This window comes from Mus pahari, chromosome 11 (assembly GCF_900095145.1).
Source record: "Mus pahari chromosome 11, PAHARI_EIJ_v1.1, whole genome shotgun sequence".
Lineage (NCBI taxonomy): Eukaryota > Metazoa > Chordata > Mammalia > Rodentia > Muridae > Mus > Mus pahari.
The window spans coordinates 72,274,544-72,301,557 of NC_034600.1; the positions used below are offsets into that span (position 1 = coordinate 72,274,544).

At 44.0% G+C, this 27,014-nt stretch overlaps 1 protein-coding gene across 2 annotated transcripts; it reads right to left on the reverse strand.

Moving 5' to 3' along the window:
• Positions 1 to 1,375: 1,375 nt before the first annotated feature.
• Otulin (OTU deubiquitinase with linear linkage specificity) lies at positions 1,376 to 27,014 on the reverse strand. 2 transcript variants are annotated; one of them, XM_021208579.2, is made up of 7 exons: positions 26,777 to 27,014; positions 19,462 to 19,538; positions 14,956 to 15,050; positions 11,712 to 11,855; positions 6,761 to 6,886; positions 4,206 to 4,475; positions 1,376 to 1,923 (listed from the first exon to the last, which is right to left on the reverse strand). In XM_021208579.2, the coding sequence occupies exons 1-7, from the start codon at positions 26,926 to 26,928 to the stop codon at positions 1,729 to 1,731; spliced, it is 1,059 nt and encodes a 352-aa protein (XP_021064238.1). In that variant the 5' UTR covers positions 26,929 to 27,014; the 3' UTR covers positions 1,376 to 1,728. The 2 variants fall into 2 exon arrangements, with proteins under 2 accessions (XP_021064238.1, XP_029399983.1); XM_029544123.1 differs by lacking the exon at positions 19,462 to 19,538 and having other exon boundaries at positions 26,773 to 26,861.

The following is a 27,014-nucleotide window of genomic DNA, read 5'->3' on the forward strand; positions in this document are numbered from 1 at the left end:
GTATGAACTATAAAGAGGTTCCCCAGAAACCAGGTCAAATTCACTAAGATCATATTGTCTTTAAAATGCAGATAATCCCGAGTATTGCCAAGAGCATTACTAAATCTCAACAGTGATATAAGCCCAAGGTCAGCTTCAAGGTACCCCAAGGGCAGAGATCACTCCTGCTGGGAATTATCTAAACATTTAAAGTTCTGCTTCCAAAATGTTAAACATGAATGGCAGACATTCCCCACTATTTAGTGACAAGGAACAACATAAAGTGTCAAAGTGCACACTTAGTCATTATTCCTATTTTAACTGCTGCTCCTCAGGTAAGTATTCACAGTGACAGCACAATGCCTCTCACCATAGTCACACACATTCAGAACAGCATTGGATGCCAGCACTCTATTCAATAAACAGTTAATGAAATGTGGTGATTTTACTCATGAGGCAATGCAAAAAATATTACCAAGGTCTGATTGCTTTTTATATCCTGAGTTTTCATACGTAAGACTTAATTTTTATTGAAATCAAAATTTATATTTTAAATGGTTGTCTTTCTTCTCAAAACAAGTTGCTTATCGTCTCTACGAAACAGAGTCAAATTAAGAATTTGAACTAACAAAACAATCAGTTCATCGCATCAGGATGACACCACCAACAAATGTTGTACTGACTCAGGTGCTACCATGTAACCCTAAAGAAGAGTGTGTCTGGTCCCCATGAACAAAGGTCACAGGCTATGTCCCCTAAGGGAAAGAAAGGCCCCAAGGCAAGCCATGTTGAGAACATCTCCCCAGTTCCCCTTGTCCAAGTCAGGAACGTGGCTTATGCCATGCAGCCAAGCCTACCCTAGCCGGCCTGTCTGCTTCCTAGCTGCAGAGCAGCTCCATCCCACATTGGACTGCTTAGCACACGCCTCTGCTCTGACTTGCTTAGCAGACATCCCAGATAGTTGGCTGTGCTACATCCTGTCACAGGATGAGTTACCTGGGCTCGGCAGTACATAGCATCATCAACAGCATGAAAAGGGGCACCCACCTCTGAACTTGAGTGACACTGGAATCACTGAAACCCACAACCCCAACACTAGAGCCTGTGGGCACAAAGCCTCAGCAGCCAAAGTCTAAACCCTCCCCACTCCTCTCTTCGGACCCTCCAGCCTTCAACAAACCTACTCTGGGGCCCCACTCTTACTCTTCTAAGACAATCTACTTAAAACCTGGTAATTGGCATATTGCTCATCCCTCCAAAAGCTATCAAAAGATACTGTAACTACTCATTCCAGGACACTACCATTTAAGCATATCTCATAGGAAGACCACTAATGAGAGCCATCACCACCATTCCCCCCCAAAAAAGGGAATACAAATCAAATACAGAACTACTGTTTTAAAAAGAGAAGTAAAAACCAGTTTACCGTCAGAACTTTCATTGGACAGATCCCTTTCCAAACAGTTTTCTCTGACCCAAGAGCATCTGCCTTATGGAGACATAATTTGCACCTTCCAAAGGCACGTGCTGAAGCCCCCAGTGGAACACACTGCGTAACAGAACAAGGAGTGAAGGCCTGGCTAATTAATTCTCATTATCTGAAGACTGCTAGTCTTCAGAACATAACGGTCCGAAGTTGGTTCCAGGGGCCTGAGAGTTCTCCCAGATTGTCCTTGAGGACCTGCAGATCTGAGGCCCCCAGAGGAGGAGCTGCACATGCGCATCTCTTGCCAGTCACATGTGTGTCCCTCACACACTGGTCTCCTCACACACTCTGACAGGGATGTTATAGTGCCGATCATCCTCAGCTATGAGGGTCACCATTGGCCAGTCCTTGGGGGGATCAGTGGGATAGACTGTGATGAATTCCTCAGTGTTATACTTGGACAGCCGGTACACCCGGATGGTGTGGCGAACAGCATAGGCAAGAAGAAACATCTCAACCTGGGAAGGAAAAGCAAATGAGTGTCTGAGGGAAGCCACAGGCAAGGATGGCCCAACACCAAGCTGTACCCACTATCCCAGACAGTGACTGGTAATGGCTTAGCTGCAAACAGTCTCCTCCCCTCTGAACCTAGTCAAGGAGAAGGATAATAAAGAATGGAGTACATATCCAATAGGGATTTATATTTGGAACATAAAAAATTTAATGTTAATTTAATAAAGTATACAATGAGACATCAGTTTAAAATTGAACAAAGTATTTGGAAGACATTTCTCCAAAGATAAATGATAAATGAGTGGCCAATGACCACATAAAGTCATAAGCCCTCAGAGGAGAGCAAACCAGATCCATGAGTACATCATACCCATGAGAATGTATACAATCAGAGAGAGGAGTGACCGTGAATGAGGGCTTTCCCTTGGGAGTAATGAAAACGTATGGAGACTGAGAACATCCTAACTGTCAATTAACTCATCACACAGTTAAACGGCTGATCTATGTTCTGAACTTCCCTGAGTTTTTAAAAGATAGGGAAAGCATCATGAAGACATGGAAAAGCGATATAGTGTGGGAATGTAAAGTGGGGCAGCTGCTTCTCTTTTCTTCTTTTGGTGATGCAAGGGATCAAACGTATGCCTCGTCCATGCTATGCAAGTGTCTGAGACTGAGATACGCTCAAAACATCACAACACAACCATCTGCCCCAGCAGTTCTGTTCTTGGACATATACCCAATACGAAACTCGTACACACATGTACACACAACCCTGCCAATGAAATGTTCACAGCAGTCAGCAAGAACTACCCAAACACATCAAGCACATGAGTGCACAAAACAGGACACTGTCACACAATGCCATTTTACCTGGAAAGAAAAAGGAATGGAGTCCCAGAACATTCTAAAACGCAGATGGGTCCTAAGGCATTATGCTAAATCAAAATGGTGGTTATAAAATACCACATAGCGTATGATTCCACTTCCAAGAATGTCCAGAACAGGCAGATCTATACCCAGAAATCAGAGTACGACTGTCTAAGGTTGGAAAAAAGGAAGCCTGATCACTAACGAGCTTTGAATTTCATTATGGAGTTCCAACATGATTTAAGATTAGACTATACTGGTGGTTTAAGAGGATGGGTTAATACAGAAGTGGATGCTCACAGTCAGCTATTGGATGGAACACAGGGCGTCCAATGGAGGAGCTAGAGAAAGTACCCAAGGAGCTGAAGGGGGCTGCAACCCTGTAGGTGGAAAAACAATATGAACTAACCAGTACCCCCTGAGCTTGTGTCTATAGCTGCATATGTAGCAGAAGATGGCCTAGTCAGCCATCATTGGGAAGAGAGGCCCCTTGGTCTTGCAAACTTTATATGACCCAGCACAGGGGAATGCCAGGGCCAAGTAGTGGGAGTGGGTGGGTAGGGGAGCAGGGGTGGGGGGAGGGTATAGGGAACTTTTGGGATAGCATTTGAAATGTAAATAAAGAAATTATCTAATTAAAAAAAAAAAAGGGGTTAATGGTGATTAAGTCATATTTTTGAAAGAGCTATTTTTAAAGAGGATTCTCCATTGCAGCAGAGCTTGCACAGTGTTACAGAGTCTTAGAACGGGCTAATTTCAGTCTAGTGTATAGCGCAAGTCCTCCTAGACTCTTTGCCACAAGACCTTTGCTACAGTTCAGGAGTCAAGAAGCCTACATTCTAAGTACAAAGAGTTATCTTAAGTAATCATAAATATTTCTGACCTAGCGATAATCACCAGTCTTTTGCTCTTTCTTACTCCTTAAGCAAAACAACAGAATAGGTTCCATAGATTTCTATCTGCCAGAAAGACTCATAGAAACCCAACTTGGCTCTCTATTTCTTGTAGCATCTGTCCTGGTACTCGGGCCTTTTCAGGAAAAGGTAGGCACAGGAGTCCAAGTAGAAAGTAGCAGGTTAGATTCAGAGTCATAATGTCACTTTAGTTGGCAGCTAATCACATGCACACACACAGAGTGTTAACAACATATTTTACAAATTATATTAGCATCCAAGAGAGATAAGAGAACCAACTTTTTCCATCACTTTGCAAAAGCAATCCTAGGACCATGTAAGGGTTGAGACTAATAAATTATGTCCATAAGTCTTAGAAATAAATGTCTTTCTTAAAAAGGTAGAACTTCACTACCCCCTTGAGTAAGTAACAGATTTAGTGAGTAGCTTATAATAAATAGAATACAGGATAAATACCCCCTTGATGGCCAGCCTAGGGATAAAATACTCTCGAAGTCACAACTCACCTGCTCAAGGCCCCCTGTGTGCCCCACCTGGTTTAGGTGGTTCCTCAGGAGCTGTTCAGGGTCATTTGATGTGTCTCGGGCAAACAAGAGCACAGAGAAAAATGGAACTTCCTTTCCCTTCTCCTTGTCATCGTACAGTTCGATGGCTCTGTTTAACATCAGGAACTTCACAGCTTCATAGAGGCTGTACTCCTCCTCTTCGTTTGTGAACAGTTCATCACAAGCCGTCTGCCTCGCTTCAGCAGTTTTCATTGCAGCCAGGCTTACCCACTACAATAACAAGGGTGTCCCGTTAGAGTTTCTGTTCTCACGATCCCCGGCATACTTTCATACTGTGATTACAAGATGGGTTTCAAAAGAAAGAACCGTAAGCAACATGCCAATGTGAACAGCTTCAAGCTCTCTCTCACCTCAGACTACATGGGCCCTTGCTTAGCTGCTTCTCTTGTTAATAATGTGAAGTGCGACCCAGCAAGGAGAGGCATGGGGATGTGAGATGGATGTTGATCCTCTGCCTTCCCAAGCCACGAGGGCAACACCAACAACCAGACAGCTCACAGCGTGTGTGAGAGCTGTCAAACAGCTGGCAGCGCTACACCTGGAGGGTTAGAAACCCCAAAACACACAGATTTCCAAACTGGAAGACTGCCAACGGAGACTGTGGGGTCTCCTGACTACTGGTATATTAAACTTACCCCATAATGTCTTAAAAATATACATGAGGACCTAATCAGTAAATTCCAATCAGAAATTCTTGACTACTAATTAAAAATCCAGGTTTACATAATTAACACACATAATAACATAACTCTTTAAATGAACAAGAAAACATTGTAAATATGTGTACTGCTAATCAATCCACCATGAAAAAAGAGATGTCAACTTAAATACCAGTCCTTATGAATAAGCACTGATTAGCACTGCTTTTAACAGTCCGAACTCTAAACCTCTGGAAGCAGACAATGGTGCTGGCGAGGAGCACGACTCTATAGAGTCAGAGAGTCAAGATGTAATGAAAATGTGGCTTTTCAAGGTTCCCCTCCAGGCTGCAGTCCCCTTATCTTTAGAACAGAGGTGACCACTGCCATCCCACTTTCTTGGTTGAAAGGTAGAGGAACCCAAGCAACTTTTAGTGCCAAGTGTGACAAAGAGAAGAGCTGCCAGCTGCCAGCTGCCAGTATGGATTACTGGCAACCTTAACGTCACTGTAAATTGGCATCACATACACATTACCCCAGAGGAGGGCCTAACTACAGTCAACATACATAATAAATTAATAAATAGATAGATAGATAGAATTTAAAAAAAAAAACAAAACCTAACACCCTCACCAGCACCTTACAAAACTTGAAAAGACAACTACATCTTACAGTTAAGCCAACAGACTCGCCAGTCTGTCCTTCAAACAGCTGCAGCCTGCCTTCATCGCTCCAGCAGGCCAGTGGCTTCTAGCCCCTAAACATGACACTCCAATAGGCAAGGGGAACAACAGGGCCCTCTACCACAGGAAGGAGACTTGTATTCACCAGCCCACAGGAAATTAGAACACCAAGCTATCCGTGAACTACTTCGTGAATTATTTCAGATAACTCTCAGATGGTTTCAAAAGTTGTTAAATCTACTTATTGAAAAAGATTTTATAGCACATTTCAATAGACTTTTAAAATATAAGAATACCTGTAAAGACCTTAATAAATGCACAGAGATCCACTGAGAATATGAACGTGGGATAAGGACAGGAGCCCAGCCCCCAGCTAAGAGCACTTGTTGCTCTCACAGAGGATGCCCACGCCGGTTCTCACAACCCTCCAACTCCAGCCCCAGGAAACCAACACACTCTTCTGACCTCCACAGGTACCCAGATGCACATGTGTGCACATACACATACACCCACACAATCAATCAATCAATCTTCTAAAAAGGAATGTGGACTAAATGATAACCCTAAAACTTACAGATATGACTTAAAATAAAAATTTCATTTATTAAGGTTTCTTTGGAAGAAAATTAAATATTATCTGAGACACTCAAATATAGAACTACCTCCAAGAAAATAGAATGTTGGTGTTTTTCCATTTTACCCAAAAAAAAACATGAGAGGAATTAATGTTCTTTTAAAGTTTCCTTTTTCAATGTGTGTGCAAGTATATGTGTGCACATGTGTAAGGGTATACGTGTATGTATATGCATGCATGTGGTGACTGTCACTGATTAGTTAGGCTAGACTGGATGGCCAGTGACCCTCAGGTACCCTCTTGTCCTCTGCTCTCCATTGCTGAGGTGGCAATCACACGCCACCAGTTTTATATAAGTTCTGAAGAACCAAATTCAGTTCCGTCATACATCTACAGACTGCACAGTTGCCCCAGCCCAAAATTATTTTGTCAGAAACCAGCAAATTCTGACCCCTAACAAAAACCATGAGCTAAAATGAACCTTCTTCCTTATAAACTTAAAAATAAATATGAATAAATAAGACCAGAACACTGAATCTGCTGAGACAACAAAGAGAAAGCTTTGCACCCTGATCAGACAGAAAATTACGTGCGTCAAACCTTCTTCCTTAGCAGGGCAAGTGATTCCTTAATTTTTTCAACCAGGTCCTCACTCTTCCCATCAAATTTCAGTCCAAGTTTCCATTGCTTGATCCAGGTATACTTGTTTATCAGCTTTTCTGGTAACTGGAATATCAAGAACAGAGATAAAGAAGTGTCAATGTTGCCAGATATCTGAGACAAGCTAAGAGGAAGACACCACAAAGCCTTCATACAAAACCTACCTTATTTCAAGAATTAATTCCTACAAGTGGATCATATGGGTTGAGGATGGAGAATCTGAACATGGAAGTCACAAACCCAAAGCATCACCACATAGAAGGCTGCGAGGTTAAATGCTTTTTGGCTCACATCTACAGGAGTCCAGCCCACAGAACCCCAAACACAGGCAAGGAAGGACAGGCGAAGTGCAGATCTGAGGCTAAGCTAAGGAAGAATCCACACTGGCTCTTCACAGTGGTCCTCACTGCCTGTGGCTTCTGGGGACTCTGGCAGCCTTACCACACGTTACATGGCTCAGCAAGGTGACTGCAGGCACAGAAGGTCCACAGTACAGCCGAAGGCTGCTGCTCTTCCTGACGACAATGAAGCCTAACTCCTGACACTAGGCAATCTTACCACGCATCCTTAATCCACAGCATAAGATGGGGAAGAGGAGTGAGGCCCACATCGGTGGGAGGGCGGGAGGGTGGGGAGCAGTACCTTTCTAATGAGAGCCACAGCAACTCTCATGGCCCTCACATTCTGTTCCTGTTCCTGAACTGTTTCATTTGTCACTACACAGCATTAGAATCTGGAATCTGAAGACCACAATTCAATCCATGACAGCATGAGAAACTATGTCTTCCCAAGAGTCCTGGGTGTGTCATGATGAAAACCACAGACTATACTGCTAAGATTTCACCTCAGAGGTCCAGTGAGATGGTTCAGCAACAGAGGTACACATACACACACACATGAATGAATGAATGAATGAATGAATGAATGAATGAATGAATAGGGGGAAATTGGAACTATAAAAGAGAGATTTCATCTCTGGAGTCAAAATATCATATCCTTGACACTCTATGCTGAACTTATTTAACAGTAATAAACACTTTAGAACAAAACATGCTCAGTTCCACTAGAATCTAAGACTCAGACTCTTTCATAAACAATAATTCTGATTGTGCTTTCTCAGTCTATGGCAATCATGTGTAACTATGATGACTTTTGTCTCTACAAAACTCAAAAGTCACAGTGACAGTGCTCTACGTCAGTCAAGGGGAAAAGCCATCTAGTCATCATATCTTACTGTGATAAATGACCTTTCACCTAAAGCTGCATCAGCCCCACTCTGTTCCCACATGCCCTGCACTTGTGAGACAAACACAGGCAGTTTAATTAGTCTCAGACTTATCACCAGAACCTCATGTGCCCTCAAGTGGCAGCAACGTGAAATTACACCCGGGCTCCAAAGAACTACAACAGAAGAGAAAATATTCGTCCAAAGACTAAGGTCTGAGAGGAGGCAGATGGCAGCCCAGAAAGAGCTGCGGGTCTGTAACACTGGACAGTAACCTAAGGAGCAGGTACAACAGGCAACTCAGCTACTTTTGGAAGAAACAAGTTAATTTGCTCATCTCAGTCACTCATTGGTAAGTCTGTTGATTAAGTGATTGTCCAGATCCAGCATGGGATCTTAGAAAAAAGTCCAAAAAATGAGACTTAGAAAAGAAACCAGGTTAGAGGACCAACAAGACAGCTCTGTGGAGAAAGCACTGACTATGTAAACCTGCTGTCCTGAGTTCAATCCCAGGAGCCCATGTAAACACAGACAGTGAGCAAACTCCACAAAGCTGTTCTCAGACCTCCGTACACTCACTGTGGCAGGCAGACACACACACTCACACACATGCTCACTCACATATATACACACACGCTCAGTCACACACACACACGCTCACTCACACACACGCTCACTCACACACACACACATTCACTCACATACACACACACGCTCACACACACATACTCACACATGCTCACTCACATACTCACACACATGCTCACTCACACATACACACTCACTCAGATACACACTCACATACACACACGCTCAGTCACATGCCTACTCACACACACACACATGCTCAGTCACACACACACACACGCTCACATACACACACACGCTCAGTCACACACTCACATACACACACATACACACACACACACACACACACACGCTCACACAGACACATGATAATAAAAGTTTAAAGGAACTATTAGGAAAGAACATGGGACTTATTTTTTCAGAAGTTAGTACAACTTTAAATGCTCTCACGGGTCACACATGGGGCCCACATAAATCACTGTTCCTTTTTAGTAGGCACATAGGTCTGCCTTCTTTTGGAGTAAGAGGTGCAAACAAGAAACAGACTGTGCATTTGAAGTCAGCTTAATCTCCAGAGCAACTTCTAGGACAGTCAGGACTACAGAGAAAACTGTCTTGAAGAAAAGAAAAGACAAGAGAAGAGGAGGAAGGAGACTGAAAAAATGGTGATGGTAACGTTTAAGGATCACTAGGTAACTTAAGCACATTATCTGTGATTGGCCTAGAGCCCAGCCTGTTTTCTCTAACAAATATCTATAATCTTGATAACATGGCAACTGCAAGTATCAAAGCATCATCCCCAAAATGAAGTCACAAAGAGCTTTAGTGTCATTCTGTAGCAAGTGCTGTCACAGGTCTTATCCATTCACAGATCTTTACAAATACAGTACACTTAAAAATTAAAACACTCCTAATAGAAAGGATGCTCCCTTTTCACAAGGTGAGGGGCTGATCCAGCTTTGACCAGCTATGTTCAGGTTGGGGTTAGGGTCAGATGATCTGCCTGTAGTCAAACAGGATGGTTCTGGACAGAAGTAAGAACAATCAGAAAGCCTAGGCAGGACAGAGAAAAGGGGACGGCTGCACATCAAGAGGGGCAAAGCTCAACTCCTAAGCAGGAGAACAGCAAGGCCAGAGAAGCTGAGCAGAGCAGAACAGAGGCCCTGCCCAGGAGCCATTGTCAGTCAAGCACTGCTGTCCGAGCACTGCTGACTGGGCCTAGTCTCCCTCGGAAGCTCTAGTGGCACTGAGGTCAGGGTCTGCACATGGAAGCAGACAGCTAGCACCCTTGCTCAGTCAGTGACTCCACTACAACCATATACCTATGTGTCTACCTCTCCTCCCTCTCCCTCTCCTCTCTCTCGTAGCCCCTCAAACACAGAGCTGGAGGCAAGTGTTTCACTCAAGTCTTAGGAACCATACAACAAACTGTCAAGAAAGGTCCAAACCATGTTAAGTTTCTGAGGGCATGAGACCGAAAGTAGTTTCGTCAGCAGATACTGAGCAGAAGCAAAATCCAATCAGTGTGAATACTGAGCTCAGTGACGGGGCCTCGGAAGGTCAATGTGCAAGGCGATGGAAAAGAGGACACCACTGGGAATTTAACAGTTTTCTGTGCATTACTCCAATTAGGCCAGGAACACCTCTCGATCGCCTCATCACTCCTGCAAGGGACACATTTTCATACTGACCAAGACCAAATGCAAGCCATCACTCTTGAGAAAAGGCTGCACTACATAAGCCAGAGCAGCTTAAAAGTCACAGTCCTCTTGCCTCAGCATGAAAGTGCTGCAGTTCCAGGCATGCAACACCCCCCCTTCTTAGCTGACCCACTTCACATGGGGTAGATGTTACCCACATGCACCCCGGTAGCAGGGGCTGTTGCTTTACTTCCCGGGGTGTAGTGAGTCTAATTAATTACCTAGGACAGTATTTGCACCAAAAACTCTTAGAAAATATAAAAACTTAAAATTAGTGTCAACTAAGCCCAGAAATCTAAAAAGCCCCACAAAGGAAAAGACTCGAAAGTATCAAACAGACGTGGTAATCATTTTCAAAGGGCTTTCTTTTGTTTCTAAGAGTACCATAGGCCGAGTCTATCCCCTCAGAATAATACCATCTAAAAATAAATTAAAACCTCCATTTCTTTCTTTAATAAGTTGTAAAACACATTCATTCCCTTTATTGGGTATGTTAAAGCACACAGTCCATGCCTGTGTAAGAAGCCTCAGTATAACGGGAACAAGTTAGTCAGCACAGTCCCAGACTCTCCTTAATACAGAGGAGTGCAGCAGACACCTCTGGTTCTCCTAGGAAATCCTTATAGTGAGTGTTAGACCACACAGAAGTAACAGCTTTGCCATGATTATATCAGCCAGGCATGCTGGCTCACACCAGTAATCCCAGGACTCAGGAGCCTGAAGCAGGAGGATTACCACAGGTTTGAAGTCAGCCTGAGCTGCAGAGTTAAGACTCTGCCCACCCTGTCACCCAAAGCCCTCAACTCATGTGCAAATAGAAAATAGCAAAGCCATGTTCACTAGTGCCAGGGTTTACAGAATTTCCTTTTATCCACAAAACATCAGTATGAGGCCTTCTTTGTATCAAGACACCTGCAGGCATAGATCCCAGGGACTCTCTCCCATGACTTAAAGCACTAAGGATAGCCAGGTCCAGAAAAGGTTTCTCCATGTAACACTAACATCTCTTCATGAAAACATATATTTGTTTTTGAACTGCCCCTAAAACCCGCATGAACTCTAGTAAAAATTATATAACCCACTTCATAGAAACACTAAAATAAAGTCAAGTTTTTTCTATGTGCTTTTTATGAATTCTAAACATCTGGTCTTTAACTCAGCTTAAGTGTATTACGTTTTGTCATTCTTTTTCTTCTTGAAAATACCGATTATTTCTAGTCATTTTTTTATACATATAAGATCATCTTACAAATGCAAACTGAACAAATCCATACACTGAAACCACACTGCATAAACACCTTCAGGCAACGTGAGCAGAAAGGAGTCTTCTTCTCAGAAGGACTTCCTGAAACCCTGCGATTCAAATTCACCGACATACCAGTATGAGCTCCAAGTCCTGCAGCCAGGGGGGCAGCTCGGCCAGCTGGCTCATGGCCTGGAACAGTGTGGCCCTCAGTGCACAGTAGTTATCACCGCGGACTCGCCTTATGGAAGTGAATTTCTGAGACACTTCCTCATAGCCCTTGGGAGAAAACATCAAAGAGTTCAGATGGTAGTTACTGGCTTGAGATAGCAAGAAAAGTTCCATCCCTACAGGAAAAAATTATCCTAATCATTGGGAAATGGCAAACAAGAAAGGATAGCTAAGGCATTCCAATCTCTGACTACAGTGCCTTTTACCTTGAAATACTGATGCTTTCTTTATGAAATCTCAGCATCTGTAACAGTGGTTCTTAACTTTCCTAATGCTGACTCTTTAATATAGTTCTTCATGTTATGGTGACCCCAACCATAAAATTATTTCCTTGTTACTTCATAGCTGCCATTTTGCTACTGTTGTAAACTGTAATGTAAATATCTGATATGCAGGATATCTGGTATGTAACCCCCAAGGGAGTTGTGACCCACAGGTTGAAACCACTGATCTATAATAAGTACAACAGACCTGACATCTAAAATAAACCAGCTGTCCAGCACTAGGCGCCCTCAGAGTCCCTTCCTAGTTATCCGAGGGAGCCCTCACTCACTGCTGACATCCTGAAAGGTTTAATCTGAGGTTAATTTTCCCAAATGCTTTAAGAGACCAGGAAGGGGGGTATGCAATATTTATATCTCCAGTTTTTAAAATGTCCATAAATCCCGAGTTTCCAAAGTGTGTGTGTACACATACAGGCAGAAGTCACTCAGCAAAGGTACTACATTCTGAGAATATGTCACTAGGCAATGTCATCATTGTGTACACATCTGAGTACACATGCATAAACCTAGCTGTTATATCCTACTTGGGCTATACAGGCTCTTACTGAGTATTAGCAGGGGAAGTATGCTAACAAGCCACAATGTAAAACAAAGGTACTAAATCAAGTATGAGACAACAACCCAATCAAGAGGTAAAATGAGGGGCTGGTGAGTTGGCTCAGTGGGTAAGAGCACCCGACTGCTCTTCCAAAGGTCCGGAGTTCAAATCCCAGCAACCACATGGTGGCTCATAACCATCCATAACAAGATCTGACGCTCTCTTCTGGAGTGTCTGAAGACAGCTACAGTGTACTTACATATAATAAATAAATAAATCTTTAAAAAAAAAAAAAAGAGCACAAAAGAGGTAAAATGAATGTGAGATGATGTACCAGGGTCCTGCTGACAGCTCGGCACACGGTTGTACGCAGAGCAGTGACACAGGGAGCTATCAGGTACAGTGCCGACATGACTGCGTGCACAGCACTTTCATGACTGACAGTCCAGGTCTGTTTATACCAGCCTCATGACAAGCACTAGAGTGATGCACCACACACGCACGCACACCACAGCTATGTCATCAGGAGATCCAAAAGCTGCAGGTCCATCAGAACCTTACAGATCTTACTGTACTATTTCAGAGATGAACCTAACACTTAAAAAAATTAATCTGGATTTATAAACACTTCCAAAAGAATACCCAAATCATAATTAGGCAAATAATGACTAAAATAAAATCAAGACTCAAAGTTGTTAACAGGCAGTGGAAATGCTCAGACTGCTAAGAAGCTGCACCGCTAGATGGGGTGTTTTCATCTGATTACTGAATGGTTAAACCTTTCTTTCTGTGCAATCCCACAGAGGAATGATGTTCCCATAAGTTCTAAAATATGGCATATCTGGGTGAGCTGAGTGTCTTCAGTATTGGACTTAGACATGCCAACATTAAAACAGATCTGATCTCTGGAAGAGCCTAAGACATCAGAATGAAATTATTAGTTACTAAAGCCTTTTCTAGGGCAGGTAAGGAAATACGGATGTGACTCCCTGCAGAGTCAGGGTGGAGAGCTGGAGACTCCAAGTGGATGGAAGCGGGGCTGCAGAAAACAGGCCTGTCACCTTTGGCAGGAACTGGGAATCAGTCCTTCTGTGACTGAGGCCACACACAAGGGCCTAGAACACAGGTTTGTAAGAATTAGGACTAAGGTGGACATCTTTCAGATTGCAGACCTGAGTTGAACTCTAAAAGATGAGTAAGTTTTTAAAATAATAATAATGATAATGAGGAGGAGGAGGAGGAAGAAGAGGAGGAGGAAGGAGAGGGGGATGAGAAGCAGCTACTGCTGCTGCTACGAGAGAAATTAAAATTTAAAGAATTTAAAACCCTTTTCAATATGACTGTATCCAATTCTACCACATTTGGCTGGAGAGGTGGCTCCATAGCTAAGAGCACTGGCTCTCTTCCAGAAGACCTGGGCTCCACTGTAAGCATCCACACGGAGGCTCACAATCATAGCTAACTCCAGTCTCAGCGAGTCCAGTGCTCTCTCTGGCCTCTGCAGACACTGCACACACATGATACACATACGCATGGAGACAAAACACCCATACACATACACATAAATGATAAAAATACAAAAGACTGGTCAGTATTTCTAAAACACAAGTAGTATATTCAAATTCAAAATATAAATAAATAAATAAATAAATAAGGAACCAAGCAGTACAACCTTAAGTAGTAGGTAGAAGTTTGTCACTAGCTTAGGAACTGTCAAACAGAAACAGTGTCGTATGGTTTCCCTTACTATAGGGAACGATGGATGGAGTGCACTCTGTAGGCAGAGCCCACAGGGCATGCTGCAGTTCCAATACCGTATCACACAGTCTCAGAGGCTAGTCTAGGGTGCCAGTATGCAATAGAATGAAGTGAAGGCAGCTCCTGGCACACCTTAAATGAAGGAAATGGTTCAAATTCCTCTGCAGAGAGAGTACAGGAGGAATCTATACCTAGGACTTAGACACGCGGCAGAAGGTGTAAAATCGCCTCTGCCTACCCTTGAGGCCTTCCCAGCACCAGTTAAGAAGGGCATTCCCAACTGTCTCAAAGAGAAGCACCAGTGGCTGACTCTACTCAACAGCATAGCTATGTGTTCTTCAAAGAAATTAAGTCACTAAAGAAGTGATGTTGCTTCTATATTAGCACTATGACTCCAAACAAGCCCTTATCTTTGCAGTCTGTTTCCTCATCTCTAAAATTAGAACACCAATATTTACAGCATTGTCTTATTATAGCAGTTGTCCTAGCTACTGTCTAAAAGCATCCTATGATACGTAGCCCATGACAGACGGTTTGAAGACCTTCAATAGGTGCACCCTGGCCATACCTTTTTCATACATGTGGCTTTCTGAGTATTTCCTCTCCACTCTTTTTTGCAGTAGTCCATGATATCCATTTCAGGAGCCACACTTAACCTGGGTTCTGTTGAAAAATCAAAATGGCAACAATGAAATGAAACACGTAATCAACGGAAGCAAGAGTAATGGACATAGTCACTGCTTTCCTAGGGGAGGATGTCCTCTCCTTATGCCTTACTTTCTCTAGTTTACAAATTCCTCAATCTTACTACTGCCCATGCATCCAGTCCATGCCACCTCCATAAACCAGAGTGCTCTCTTAATGGGTCTCCCTTGTCACCACACCACCCAGCCCACACTCCACACACAGCCAGTCAGGTTGCTCATTAACTCCCAAGTCAGGTGGCAGTCCTTCCTCACAGGCTCAGAGAGATGCAGGCTCCCACTCAGCTGACCCATGGGTGTGTGTGTGTGTGTGTGTGTGTGTGTACACTTTAATAATCAGATGCAGGCATAGGAACCATGAAAAGTAGCTCCATCATCTCTTTCATATCTATTAGACAGAGATAACAGCTAACAAAAACTCCATTTGCTATTTACCTAAGATTATATAGTTTTTGTTATAAGCCAGAAAGGATCAGAGCACTCAGTGTTGGTTAATCCACAGACATCCTTTAAATGTCTCCCCCAAACTAGTACAACTCAGGATTAATCAAATGTTATGGATTTTTTGTTTTTATAAAAAAAATGCCTTTAAATTCACTTCTCTCCCCAATATCCCTTCTCGTGTGTGTGTGTGTGTGTGTGTGTGTGTGTGTGTGTGTGTGTGTACTGGGGATTGAATTTAGGGACTTAAGTAAGACTTTCTTGATTTAGTGGATGAGGTTTGATCTCTTGATATATGCCTATGATTATGTGTATGTATGCATATGACAGTTTGTGATTTCAAAAAGAAATTAGGGCAATTTTCAGGTTCATCTTGACTTCTTGTTTAAACTGTTGGGGATATAGATATTAGCAATTGTTTTAGGAAATGAACCTGGGACACAGAGTCTACATGTCTTGTACATAAGTGTTTCACTCAATTCAACAAATATTCCCTGAAGTTCTAACTGTGCCAAGCACTGTGCCAGGAATGGAGATGAGAGGGAATGAGGACAGGACTCCACCCCAGTGGGCATCAGAGATGAAAGAAGAAAGGACCACAGCGCTTACAAGCCAGAGCATGGTAGAAGCCACTGACCAAGGAACACCAAAGCCTCCCTAGAGTTTAGGGAGTGACATTTGTTTAAGTAAACTGAAAAAAAAAAAAAAAAAAAAAAAAAAAAAAAAAAAAAAAACAACTCATTGTTCACCATTTCTCAAAGAAAAAAAAAAAAACAACCTTTTACATAAGGTTGTATAATCCATGCACAGATAGAGTTCCGTGTGCAATACATAGTGATTAACCTAGAAGTGAAAACAAGCACTGTTACTCTTTGAAATTCAAGAGATAATTTTTAGGAGGCTACTTAGATTAAGGAAGTACTCACACATATCTGCCTTTCCACTCACATCCCCCACAAACAGGAAGAACTGCTATTACACAGTCAAGACCCTTCTGGGCCATCAGTTTTTGTCAGGGAGTGGTGTAAGCCTGGGACGAAAGTACTTTACCAGCAGAGGAAGGGCTTCCAGACGATAAGTCTTCCTTCCTGCCTTCTCCTCTGCTGTCCTTTCTGGCAGACACAGAAAGACTGACCCCTGGGCAGGGCTGGGGAGTCCTACCATCTCAGATCACAGGGTTAGGGCTGGTCCAGAGGTCTTATAAAAGCTGGAGGACAATCCTATCCTGAATCAGAGGTCTGCATAAGGTAAGAGGCTTGGAAAACTGAAGCACTTGCATAGCTACAACATAATGTTACCTGAATCCCACCAGGCTTCAGTGTCTGGGAGCCACAGCAGTCCCCACATGCTGACTAAGCTAGAGGATGGAGACACAGGATGCTCACGGGTACAACTCCCTCTGTCTAAGTGTAAACTATACTGGCTCCCATTGCTGCTTCAAGGAAGAAGACTAGTTCTTTTGATAAAACCAAAAGAAAAAGAAAAAAAAGAAAAAAATGATAAGTAAGGAAGTAAAAAACAAAAACCCAGAGTTGTAAGCAGGCACTCAGGTAAGCAAGTCTCGGTCCTTAAGCACCACATACGTGACAAATATAATAATCAGACCTCCAAGGCTAAGAAACAAAACTGGGACTCCTCCAGGAACCCGGAACTTTCAGGATAGACTAGCACTGGGATCTCAAACTTCTTCTACAATGGGTCTGGTAGAAAATCACCAGGGTTTTAGGGCACATGGCTTGACAACTCCTCGGTTTGCATGACAGCTCCCAAGTCAAACATAAACTTATAAGTTCCAAAAGAACTGCATTTACAAACCTGGACAGGTCAAGGTGTAGAAAGCCTTCATGGGGCTAAGCTCACCCACAAAAGGATGAGAGCATTCTTTCGGGTCACAGTAAGCACTGTGCCCTGGCATGGAGGGGGGAGAACTCCTACAGGACACTGAGGAAGGGCAGTGAGCTCATCAGGCCTGAGCGATGAGGAGTACTGTGAGACTGAAAACGCACTTTGACAGACTCACTAAATGCCTGGGCACTGTGTGGGAACAATGCTGAACAGAAGAAAATCAAATCAGCTGGGCGGCGGTGGCGCACACCTTTAATCCCAGCACTTGGAAGGCAGAGGCAGGCAGATTTCTGAGTTCAAGGCCAGCCTGGTCTACAGAGTGAGTTCCAGGACAGTCAGGACTGCACAGAGAAACCCTGTCTCAAAAACAAACAAACACAAAAAAACAACAAAAAAAAACAATAATAATAATTATCAAAACAGTGTTACCATGGCATAAAAATCAGACATAGAGTCTAATGACTCAAAACAGAAAGCCCAGACATAAATTTAACCAATACAAGACCACCAAAGTCACATTGTGAGTGAACCTTTTCAATAAATCATACTGGGAAAACTGGATACTCACATGCAAAACAATTAAATTGGACTTTCTCACACACGGTGTTCATGAAAGAATAAATAAATAAATAAATAAATAGTAGCAGAACAGAAATGTTTTGTGTCCCACACATATGATGAAGCTCTTCTCTTCATTGATCAGCAATGGAAATCATTCAGCTCTAGTATAGACTTAGGGAACACCACAGTATATGCAGCCTTTCGTTGATTAACATGGTTTCATTGATTGACATGAGGCATGGGGCCAACCAGCGTGGGAGTCCTGAAACCCCTTACTTGTAGTTTAAGTCTATAGATCAGTGAACTGAATCCTATCTTTTCTGTGCAAAGGAAAAAATTCTATAAATTAGTACCCTGGAAACTTTAGTAAGGCTCCAAGAGTGGGTAGAATTTGAAAAGAAAATCTATACAAAGAACCTGGGGGTTCTGTCCCTTCAGTTCTGCAGTCCTCCTTTTATGGTTTGCATAACACATGTCAAATCCCAAAGGACCTTGATTTGGAGCCTAGGCCAGTGAGCAATTGTTCAACAAGAGTCTAGATGAGCCATGTGCTCTCATATTCCCCCATCTGTGCCATTTGGGCTGAAGTTGCCCAGGTGTGACACTATTACATATTAAAAAAAAAAAAATTTACACAATGGAGTACTACTCAGCCATAAAAAACAATGAATTTATGAAATTCTTGGGCAAATGGATGTATTTGGAAGATATCATCCTTAGTGAGGTANGAGAGAGAGAGAGAGAGAGAGAGAGAGAGAGAGAGAGAGAGAGAGAGAAAGAGAAAGTCAAATCAAGAGGAAAACAGAGGGTCTACAGCATTATCAAATGATGCAAATGATGCTATGTAAGCCAAGTGATTTGGAGCAATGCAGCCATGAAGACTGAGCATCCTATGAAGCTCTAAGGAGGGTCACTACAAAACATCCCTGCTGGCTTCATAGGGATCAGCTCCAGAGGAAGAATTAGAAGCCATTCTAACAGCGAAGCAGAGCATGAGAGTCGCACAAGCAGTGAGAGTCCTGTTTATTCACAGGCTCTGTGGAGATCCCTCCCCAGCCTCTGCACAGGCCGGTCTGCAAAGGAAGGCCACACTTCACTTGGAGTCATAGGGAGCACCAAGTCCACACCAGGAATGAGATGACCACACTGGACAGAGCTACAGACGGCAGAGTCACACAGTGACTGGTGCTCTCAAGCACATGGTCATTAGAGGCACATAGCCTTCTTCAAGGATATGTGTACAGCTAACTTCTCAAAACATCTTGCAATTGAAAATGACAAATGTGTTCAAATCCAAACTCTTCTAAGAATGTAAAGAAACAAGCTGGAAGACAGCAGACTAAAGAGATGCAGGGCTATCTTTCCTATGTCTATTTCAGCAAAGTGAGCAGTTCATGTACAAGAGACTGGATGTATGAGAGGACTTGTAGTTATTACAGGCCGCATTTCGTGAACACGGGTGTGCTGATCTAACTAGTTATCTATGACGAGAAAGTCTACAGACAAAACAGTTCCACACATACCTGATATCCCTCTTTCATGTATTAGCAATTCTTTCTCCTTTTCTATTTCATCTGCAGCACGGTACATGTCCTCCTCGCTGAAATCACACCAAAGTAGATATTTTCAAACTCTTGTTGCACTGACATTTCCCACTGTGTGACAATATACAGCTGCTTACGAAATGCTATGACATGGAGATTTATCTGCTTTCACATACAGGATGCCACAGTAATTATATATAGGTCCTAGAACCCCTGTGGCAACGCTTTCTTCCACTTCAGAATCACCTAAGTGAGACCATTCATCCATCACTTTGCATGACTCCAAGGTCATCTGAACTAAAATCCACAGGCATGCATGTAAGTCAGGGAAGCTCCTGAACGGGTCCCCCATGTGCCGAGAACAGAAACCGTGCTGTGTACACAGCATTTACACAGAATGTCCACTTTTATAACATATTACACGTAAATCTGACAGCAACTAACTCTGAACATGAAAAGAGAGAATCAATTATTACAAAGCCCCGTAAGCTAAAAATCTTCCTCAAGGCTTCTTTTGTTCCCTCACCAGCCACCAGCCAACCACCCAGATGATACTATGTTCCCACGTAGTTTAATGGCTACCACTAGTGGACAATGTCTTTAAGAATACAGCCACTTCCCAAAGTGTCTTCAGTAACTAGTAAGTATTAGGAAGAGGGTAAAATTCCAGGCAAAGATAGTGAATATGGTTCCCACTTTGAAAATGCCTCCCTTTCCTTAAAAATTTAGAGGCTTGGCTACAGCTGCCCGACATGTGCCAACTTTAGTATTAATCCCAGCACCTTGAAAATAACATTCACCCCAAAATGACAAAATAGAGGGGACAGAACACAAACTGTGTTATGTGAAAGACCAGTAGGGAGCAGAGGGAAATGGTACAAACAAGGAAGTTCTGGGACGCTGGAGAGGCAGCTATGCAAGGCAAGCTAGGGAGTCCGAGGCTCAGGAACTGGAAGCAGCAAGTTCATCTGAAGGGATAGCAACACACTGAGCTTAAAATCAGGAGAGGACACATCAGGAGTGCGCAGACTACCAACTCCCTGTATTTCCCATGACACTGCCCCATCCTCCCAGCAGATGGAAGAAAGAGGGGCTTCAAACACAATGGAATCCAGGAAGGAAGAGGTGCCAGGCTCAGATGAAAGGAACCCAGTAAGTAAGCAAGGTACTTCTGCTTCCAATATCTTCATCCTCCGACACGGCCCGGCAGACAGAGCTGGGAGAAAGAACAGTCTCAGCAGAGACAAAGAAGGGAGGTGAGAGAGGGAATTGCAGAGGGAATCTAACAAGAACCTCATGAAATCACCCAGTGTTCCCACGTATGGGGTGTCTAAATCTGCCCCTTGCAGATGTGGTGGTACATGCCTATAATCCCAGTACTCAAGAAGCTGTGGATGGAGATCTTGATATCAAGACCAGCCTGGAGTATAGAAAGACCTTGTCATTCATATACATATACATATATTTTATATATATATATATATATATATATATATATATATATATATATATATATACACACACACACACACACACACACACACACATATGTGAATGCGCCTTACCCACCCCTACCCTCCAGCATGGATCTGACTATTCCCCTATGCACTACTCAAGAGTGCAACGCGAACACTTAATCACAAGTACCCTACACTTTTACAGGTGATTTGCTCCAGGCATCCTCTTGTCCCAACAGATTCAGAATCGTGACCCACCTTTTTGCTAACACATTCTGCACATGCTTTGTGGCACACACTCTACAGAGCAACAGCTACTGTGGGTACTCAGTCAGACTGAGAGGGTAGCTGCTCTGTATCCTAGTCCTCATTACCTCTATGTGCAGCAGTTCCTGGGGGATTTACTTCACAGGACTGCTATGAGAGAGACATGTTTAAAATAACAAGTACTCACAAAAGGTGGCTACTATGAATTTTCATATATCCAGTGTGCAGAGTACTGATAAACAACTGCCCAGTGGTCATTTCTTAGCTTTCCTGTCTCTAGTGTGTATGTATAGGTGTTAGCAGTATGATGGTAAGAGAGCAAGTATCATATGATCCAGTGACATTTCAAGCAAAATGCATGATGTCACTCAGAGAGCTTGTGCCCAAGTGAAAAGCAAACAGATGCATGGGGACCACAAATCAAAGGCCAAAAATAAAATCTGACCACATGTTTTCATCCTTCTCTCATACACTTAATAACAGCTTTCTGTCAACCAACAATTATGCCTATCAGAGGAATTCTGATCCTCTAAAATAGTCATTGAAACAAATCACTTTCTTAATATATTTAAATTCTCAGACTCTGTCTTCAGATTGACACTTCCCCAATCTTGCCCTCAGTTTTCTCAGCTTCAGTGTGACGGCTGTACGATCTGCGGTTCCTCTTCCAGCTAACTCCTAACCGCCTGTGATCAATTTGCATTGCAGGCAAATTCTGTGGCTAGCCTGGATGAGTTTTTGGCTCCCCTCGCCCCCCTCACAACCCAGTGCCCAGAGAAGGCAATCCAAACAGTCACTTTACAAAGACAAATGCCCGCCCGGGGCATCAGGAAAAGAACCAGAAGAAGGGAAGAGCAGGACAGGCAGGAGAGCCGCGTGCACACAGACAGAGGAGCAGCACCGACTCAGTGGGCGGGCAGGCAGGCAGGAAGAGCAGTGACTCAGGACAGGGTTCTCACAAGAGGAGCAGAGCAGAAGCCATCACTTCAGCAACCAGACATTTCACCAGATCCTTGCACCAGTATTTGTTAATGTCCTTGGCCACCAAAGGTGAGCTGCATTGTGAGACTTCAAAAGTGACTCCCAAGCTGTGTGCCCTGGGAGAACAGATAAACACCACCTTTAAGTCATGAAGATCAACACAGTCAGAAAGGAAAGCCTGTGAGAGCCAGGATGAACTATCCATCCACCTAAGGTAACCAGGAAGGAAAAGGGCATGAAACTATTTGTAGAGTATCCTAGGGATGGAGCGGTTGCCTAGCATGCCCAAGCCTCTGGCTCTCACTCGCTGGAACCATAAAAATTACAATGGCTTCACCTGAACTTGTGTCTTGGGGCTGAAGTTCAGGTTTGCTTTGTTCTACTGTCTTGAACTGACAAATGCTGTGCTGCCTGTCAACAACTGCAAAGCGGGGTTAGCCACACTGGGAGCCATGTGGAGCTGGTGGAGGGCTGAGCTCTTTTGTAATGGGAGGGAAAGATAATGAAACAATGCAAGGAAAGGACAATATTAAGATAAAGTCATCAATGCTGACAGAGCTGAAAGAATGGCAACTGGGAAAGACATGTCCACTCTGGCAAGGAACACAGGTCATGAACACCTCAGACTCAGATGATCACCACAGCAGAAACTTCTCTCCTAAGACAAGACAGCCAGAAATCAGTAAGGTGAGAAGTGACTCCATGTCCAGACATGTTAGTTACATTTCAACTGCAGTTACGTTTTGAACCAAAATGATAATAACTCCTAACTAGAAATTTCCTAGTTTGGCATCATGGCATTATTTGAAAGGATCTGTTTTCAAGTTCCCAATAAATACTATTTACCCATTTTCTCATGAACTAGACTACTCTGTTCTGAAGCCAGCATGCCAAATTGAGTAAGCTCCAGTACATGCTAAATTATAACTAGTACCACCTCTTTCTTTGCTCACAGATTTCCATAACAACAAATTTTAAAGTTAAGTAAATGTGTGCGAGTGTGTGTGTGTGTATGGTGAGAGGGGGATTGAGCTAGGCTGGCCTTGAACTTCTGATCCTTCTCCAACTCTGCCTCTGGAGTGCTGGCATTATCAGAAAGGAGTACTAAATCCAGCTAAGACTTGTTTGCAAATGCTTACTAGTGCAAACAAAATTATACTATTTCCAAGAAAACTGTAAAATTAAAGGCAGAGCTCAGTGAAATATTTCTATGAAGCCATATTTTCAATTTCTGATTCAAGACATGAAATGAAAACAGCCAATTCTAACGTATATGCACAGCTTACAAACAATACTTCTTTCTTGTTTTAAAAAGCAGCATTTATTTGGTGTTTACTATTTTATGTGCATGACTACTTCCCTTAATGCGTATCTGTTTGCATTTGTGTGCCTAGATCCTGGGGCCAGAAGAGGGTGCTGGATCCTCTGGTACCGGAGTTCCAGGTGGTAACTGAGGCTCAGAGTCCTACAAAAGAGCGGCGAGTGCTCTTAGCACTAGCCGTTGCTTTCAGCCCTCTCTGCAGTATTGGGAAGGTGGAGTTAACCAATGTGACACTACACATCTTCCTACCCAGACACAGGAAAGTGAAGACCACTCAGCCTAGCCTTCTTCTAGTCAGGGTGGCTGCTGAGGATAAACAACAGAGCACATGGAGGAAAGTACCAGCACCTAGGCCAAAGTCCCACCCACTTCTGCAAGTGGACTTTCCATGTCAGCTCATCCTGCTCCAGGCGACTTCCAGAAGCACGGAAGGACAACACAGCCACCTTCAACAATGAGGTCTGGCAGCATCCTGGGCGACTCCTGAAGTGGGCTCTTCCTTGGGTGAGGAAAGGAGAGCGAGTCCACTGTATCCCCACAGCTACACACCTTGTTACCCCACTCTGGGAGCTCGGCTAGGCAAGGACAGAAAACAGCACAAACGTGGGCTGACAATCCCTGGAGACAGCCTAACACAGAGGAGCGTGCTCCCAGGCCCTAGAAGAAGACCTTAGCTCAGAAACCCAAGCTTGCACTCAGTCCCACAGGGCTTCCCAGACGAGTGGTACACCTCCACACAAGAGCAAACCCAGCATCAATCTCAGAGTAAACTCCGGTTCCATCCTCAAGTAGACTGAGAAGTGCACGGGTCGTCTGTGACTTCCCTAACCACTTCGGGTTTGGCCACGACCTTGAAGAGGATAGTGTGGTATGACTGTCTAAGGGTTCCCCACAGACGTATCAACAAACATGAAAGGATGGGGGGATGAACGGAAGATGGAGCAAAAGAGACCTGTGACGTGAGCCTGACCTGTGACGTGAGTTTGCACAAGGTCAGTTAATCTGGTCTAATGTAAGGCCTCTTCAAATGGGACTCCCAGCTTTCCCGTGACCATCCCTTGGGGCTTGTGCAGCAGGCAGTGTATACATTCGGCTTCGGTGTCCCTCTTCCCCAGGTCTTTCCCTTGTGAAATGCGGTGAGCTTATTAAAAAGAAATCAGGACAGCTGAGCTCCTAGAGTCAACCACCACCACCCCTACAAAATTCACCTGCAGGTTGCCTAGGACTTGCACTCATAACCAATCTCCCCTCAAATGTAGTAAAAATGACTTCACAGCATATCTCAAATCATATCCAACCTTACTATGGTCCCTATTTTAAGGTACAAATATTTTCAATAACTCTGAGTGGAAAGGTCTGACCCCAGAACCTAACACAGATTTTTAAAAGCACATTCTTAATGGTATTAAATTTATACCCAAACTATTAAGCGGCATATATCACATATGCACATATTACACTGTCAACTATTTACTGTTTCTTTGATACGGGACCCTAGGAAAGCCCCACAGAGAGAAAGAGCCCAATCAACTACTCATGTAAGTCTGAGTCAGAAAGACAAAAATGGTCTAGCAGTGTAGTGTATTAAACAGTAACATCTGTGAGTTACACTAGCCTCATCTCCACACCTGAAGAGTCAAGAAAGAGTGGGATAATTAAAACCAACACAGGCAGTAAGGAAAAAAGAAACTGAGCTAATAACATTCAAATTACAAACATGGGGGTGGTTATAAGCCATGCCTCTCTGTCCAGTGTTGCTGAGGAGGTCAAGAAGAAGGGGGGAGGGGGGCCAAGAAACATGGTCTTAAAATCTCCTACCAGTGTCTCCCTGCCTAACAACACAATCTGCACCTGTTTCCTCGAGATGACAAACCTAGGTTTCAGCTCTAAGACGATCAGCAACGTGAAGGCTCCTTCCCTCTGCTGTCCATCCCCCAAGGCGTTCGTGAGACCCACCACACCAGAACACCTTCCAAACAAACAACTGTGTGTCCTTTGGAGTATGTGGTTCTGGCCTCAAAGGCTCAGGTATCTGAAGGCATGTGAAACTGCTAGGGTAAGACTGAGGTGCGGGGCTTAAAAGGCGGGGCTCGGGGTAGGAAGGCATTCAGAGCGTTAGGAAGCAGAGGGGAACAGAGCCAAGAGACATCTCTAACAGACAGTTTCAACCTGGCAGCCAGAGATTAGACCAACTCACACATGGCCCTGTATATGGAGCTCAATATAAAGAAAAATACGTGTCCCTGTTTAAGAATCAGGACATTTCATTAAAAAAAAAAAAAACCAACCAGGCTATCTAGATTCATTAACCACAGCAACTATGGCTGAAGCTTGGATAATGCTGACCCAAATAAAGAGCTAAAAGCTCCCCAAGTCCCAAAGCTAACAGCCAATGTCACTAACTCTCATTGGCAGCCTAGCCCTGGGAGAAGGTTAAGGCCTCCTACTCTATACCTTTCCTGTAACCACTAGCTCATTACAGGAATAATTACCATCACATTTGGGCGCTCAATAAACGAAAGTGGTCAAGGCCCATCTCACAAATGAGCTACTATTATATCACATCTTCCTTAATGAGGCTTCAAAAGACCCCTTCTTAGGAAATTAGAAGAGCTCTAAAGGTCCATCTAGACACACCTTATGCTTTAACTTTTGGGTCAGTAAGAAAACTGACTGTCGGGGCTTTTAATTTTTTAAGTCCAAAGGCATCTATAACTGTGCCACGAACTCAGTAGACACCTCCAAACCCTGCACAGCGAAATCTTAACTTTTAACTTACTGGTTTTCTTCACAGCCAATAAGGAAGTGCTCTAAAACCGTGTGTGTGTGTGTGTGTGTGTGTGTGTGTGTGTGTATAAAAGCAAAGGGTGGTAGGAATACCTAGCCAGGGTAAAACGGAGAGGGCCAGCCTGTGGTCAAAGTCTATCCAACAGGTGGGAAACTCTTCAAGTGGTGACATCGCGGGACAGTTCTGTGGCTGTTCCAGGGGCGACCTCACTTCCCCCGAGCTAGGTTAGGGGACAAGAGCTACAGGGAGTCAGTCAGTCATTAAAGAAACCTCACCGGCTTTCTTTCCCAAATCCCTAGCGCTTTCCCTAACTTTAGGGATGCACAGTTGTCAAAGCGGGAGTGTGGCGGCCTGGGTGACCGAGCTGTGACGGGGTCCGCACTCCCGACTCTCTACTGCTCGGGTCTGGGTCGCCGACCTGAGAACGAGGGAACCCCACGCAGCCCCGCGCCCGCTCCCACGCCCGTCCCGCTCACTCACTGCTCGGCCGGGCATCGCGTCGCGGCCCGGGGTTGCGCGCCGGCCGTCACCTTCCCGCCGTCCCGCGCCGCGGCCCCGGCCTCGCGCGCCGGCGTCTCGGCGCAGCTCGCACCGGGCCACGCTCCGGGCTGGGGCATGGTTCCCCGACTCATCCGCGGCCACGCCGGGCCCTGCCGTGCCGCCGTCCGGAGCCGTGGCTGCGCTGCCCCGCACCCCGCGAGGTCCGCAGAGCGCTTCC